Genomic DNA, 2,512 nt, shown 5'->3' with positions numbered 1-2,512 from the left:
CGTGCGGGTGCAGCAACGCAGTAGGTTAGAGCACGTCGTGGTAGGTCACTGTACGCGGGCTTGGCACGATGCGCGGGCGCGGGGAGTAGCGTATTATTATGTAATGCGAAATTTGTATCGTAGAGTAACCACCCATAAATATATATATCCGTTCATGCTCGATCTGGTGCCCTAGCGCAACGAGCCCCAACTGTATAGGACTGTTGCACTCTGTTCCTATATTTTTGCCAGGTGTTCAATAGAGTGGAACATACAGATATCGGGCGAAAAATATGCAAATAGACGGAGACAGACGGGAAAAGACGACGAACGGCAAATAGCTTTTTGTGTGCATATGGACAGATATATATGCATTCACCTACATACATGTGGATATCTGACTACTTCTGCCTTTTGGGCGGACTGAAACGGGCCGAAAAAGATGAGAATCGTGAGCAACAGGGAAGGTTCTCACTGGGCCTCAAGTATGAGTACAGAGTACGCAGTATACCGGAACAAAGCCCCACTGCGACGACAACTCACTTCTTCTGGAAGAAGGTCGAAAGCTTAGCCATGCCCTTTGTGTTCGCTTTCTTCAGCTTCTCGACTCCTGTTGATTCCCTAGATTTGCGCTTTTTGTCGCTGCCCGCATCCTTTGAGTCTTTGGCCTCGCTCTTGCTCTCCTTTGCTTCAACGGCGTTCATGTTCACCGCAGCAAGCGCCATAGCTTCATCCTTCAGTACCTTCATGTGCGTATCCAACGCGGCGAAGCTGCAAAAAGCCGGATTAGCGGTGGTATCTGACGAGGGACTACGCGCTAGGACACACTCAAAAGATGAAAGGAGCTGCTCATAGACATCCCGAGCGAGGTACTGGGATACGAGGTCGCAAGCAGTGCGGAGACGAGCCGCTATACGTATTCCATTGTTAGACTGTGGAACCCAGAGAACGCCGTCTGGCGCACCTTTCAACAACTCGTCCTTGCCGTCCTCCATGAAACCATCCTTTACCAGACTTCGAGTCAACGTACGCGACATCTCGGAGACATCCTTGTGTGATAATCGCTCGACCTTACTTCGCAAGTATGTCTGGACGCGCTCGGCCGAGTATCGATACACCGTGATGTCTGGTGAGATTTCTGCATCAACGTCAGGAAAGCATATCGCTGGAGATGGCGTGAGCACGCCGACCTTTAAAATCGCAGACATGCCGCATAGCAGCATGGATGCAGCGCAGAGACGAGAGCCGTACAACATCGTTCGCTGACAACGAATTCTCCGAATGTGCGGACGGTAACTTGTTTGCAGCGTCCTCTATAAGATCCTCTGGAGGAAGGAAGTTGCCCGGACCATCTGTCTGCTGAACGCGTTCAGAGTACCACGGTCTCGTTCGGACCACAAGGATACGCACCGGAAGGGTCACTCGTAGCAAGGGTATGAGTATAAAGGCAGGATCAATCGGGGTCATCATGAGAAGCTTTCCGTCTGCGTAGCGTTGAGGGCCGCGTCACGGACGTCAGGATATCGAGCTCACCTTCTACGACCTCTTCTCGCAAGAACCACGATCTGGGATTGGGTGGTTCGACAGCTTGCACCTCTAGAATTGTGCTCTCCTGTTCTCCGGGTACTTCGTACGGCAAGAACAACGAAGGTATGCCTGAATAGATCCACCTTTCACGCTATTTCCTTACAAGACACTCTCCTGATTCACGCACCTGTCCGCGGATGAGGTAATCTCAAGAAACAAAGCCCGTTGTCCTCAACTCCATCATACTGAGTATCCGGTGCCGTGGTATCCTCCAGGCGACGAGACAGAACATGCAGTAGATCTGGCGGGTACGAACGGTTCAGCCGCCTGGGGACTTACGTCCGAGTCCAGGTGCAAAGAGATTGACTGACCTGCTGGTAGGACACCAACGTGACACGCCATAGCCTATGATCTAGTTCAGGTGTTGCGTATGTTCGTGTAGTATAGTCGTGACGCGGTTGAGTGCTGCAAGGTACGGGGGACACTGGGGGGTAGCTGACAGGCAAGACGCGAAGACGCGCCTGTGGCTACACGCGACCGCGCGGTGTACCCATATTTATCACAAGCGCTTACGGCCGCGGTCCTGTCGCGCCGACGCTGTACGGTACTATGGTGCAGTTCACTTAAACGCCTCCACTTTTGTACGCTGTTAGGCGCCGTGTCATAAGTCCTCCAGATATTCATGATTTCGGTCAATTTTGTGTGAATTTCAAGGAATTGAACAGAGGAAGCGATCCCCAAAGGGGATTCTCGATAGGGTGAGAACTGGCAAAAATGGCCGTACCAGTTCTGCCACGGCACGTGATCTGGGCGTCTATATCCCCAAAGAGTTATATAATACCATACCATTGCCTGTACAGATCGGCATCCTTGAACTTGGGCCATGTATGGGAGGGTTCAGACACTATCGTGTCGTGGGATAACGGCTCTATGGAGGTTCCTTGGGCTTGCACTTCCATCTGTGCAGCCTGGTAAGTCACGACAACCGATTCGAGCATACTGCCAA

General features: G+C 51.8%; 1 protein-coding gene across 1 annotated transcript; it reads right to left on the bottom strand.

The window, feature by feature from the left end:
* Positions 1–347: 347 nt before the first annotated feature.
* DICSQDRAFT_132907 (uncharacterized protein) lies at positions 348–1,956 on the bottom strand. The gene is made up of 8 exons (XM_007361893.1): positions 1,878–1,956; positions 1,694–1,807; positions 1,513–1,635; positions 1,390–1,463; positions 1,170–1,335; positions 944–1,117; positions 808–889; positions 348–750 (listed from the first exon to the last, which is right to left on the bottom strand). Exons 1-8 carry the CDS (start codon positions 1,906–1,908, stop codon positions 519–521), a joined length of 996 nt encoding a protein of 331 aa, XP_007361955.1. The 5' UTR covers positions 1,909–1,956; the 3' UTR covers positions 348–518.
* Positions 1,957–2,512: the final 556 nt, after the last annotated feature.

Source organism: Dichomitus squalens (genome assembly GCF_000275845.1).
Source record: "Dichomitus squalens LYAD-421 SS1 unplaced genomic scaffold DICSQscaffold_3, whole genome shotgun sequence".
Taxonomy (NCBI): domain Eukaryota; kingdom Fungi; phylum Basidiomycota; class Agaricomycetes; order Polyporales; family Polyporaceae; genus Dichomitus; species Dichomitus squalens.
Note: the sequence above shows the minus strand (reverse complement) of the source record. Positions and strands in the feature narration are given on the sequence as shown.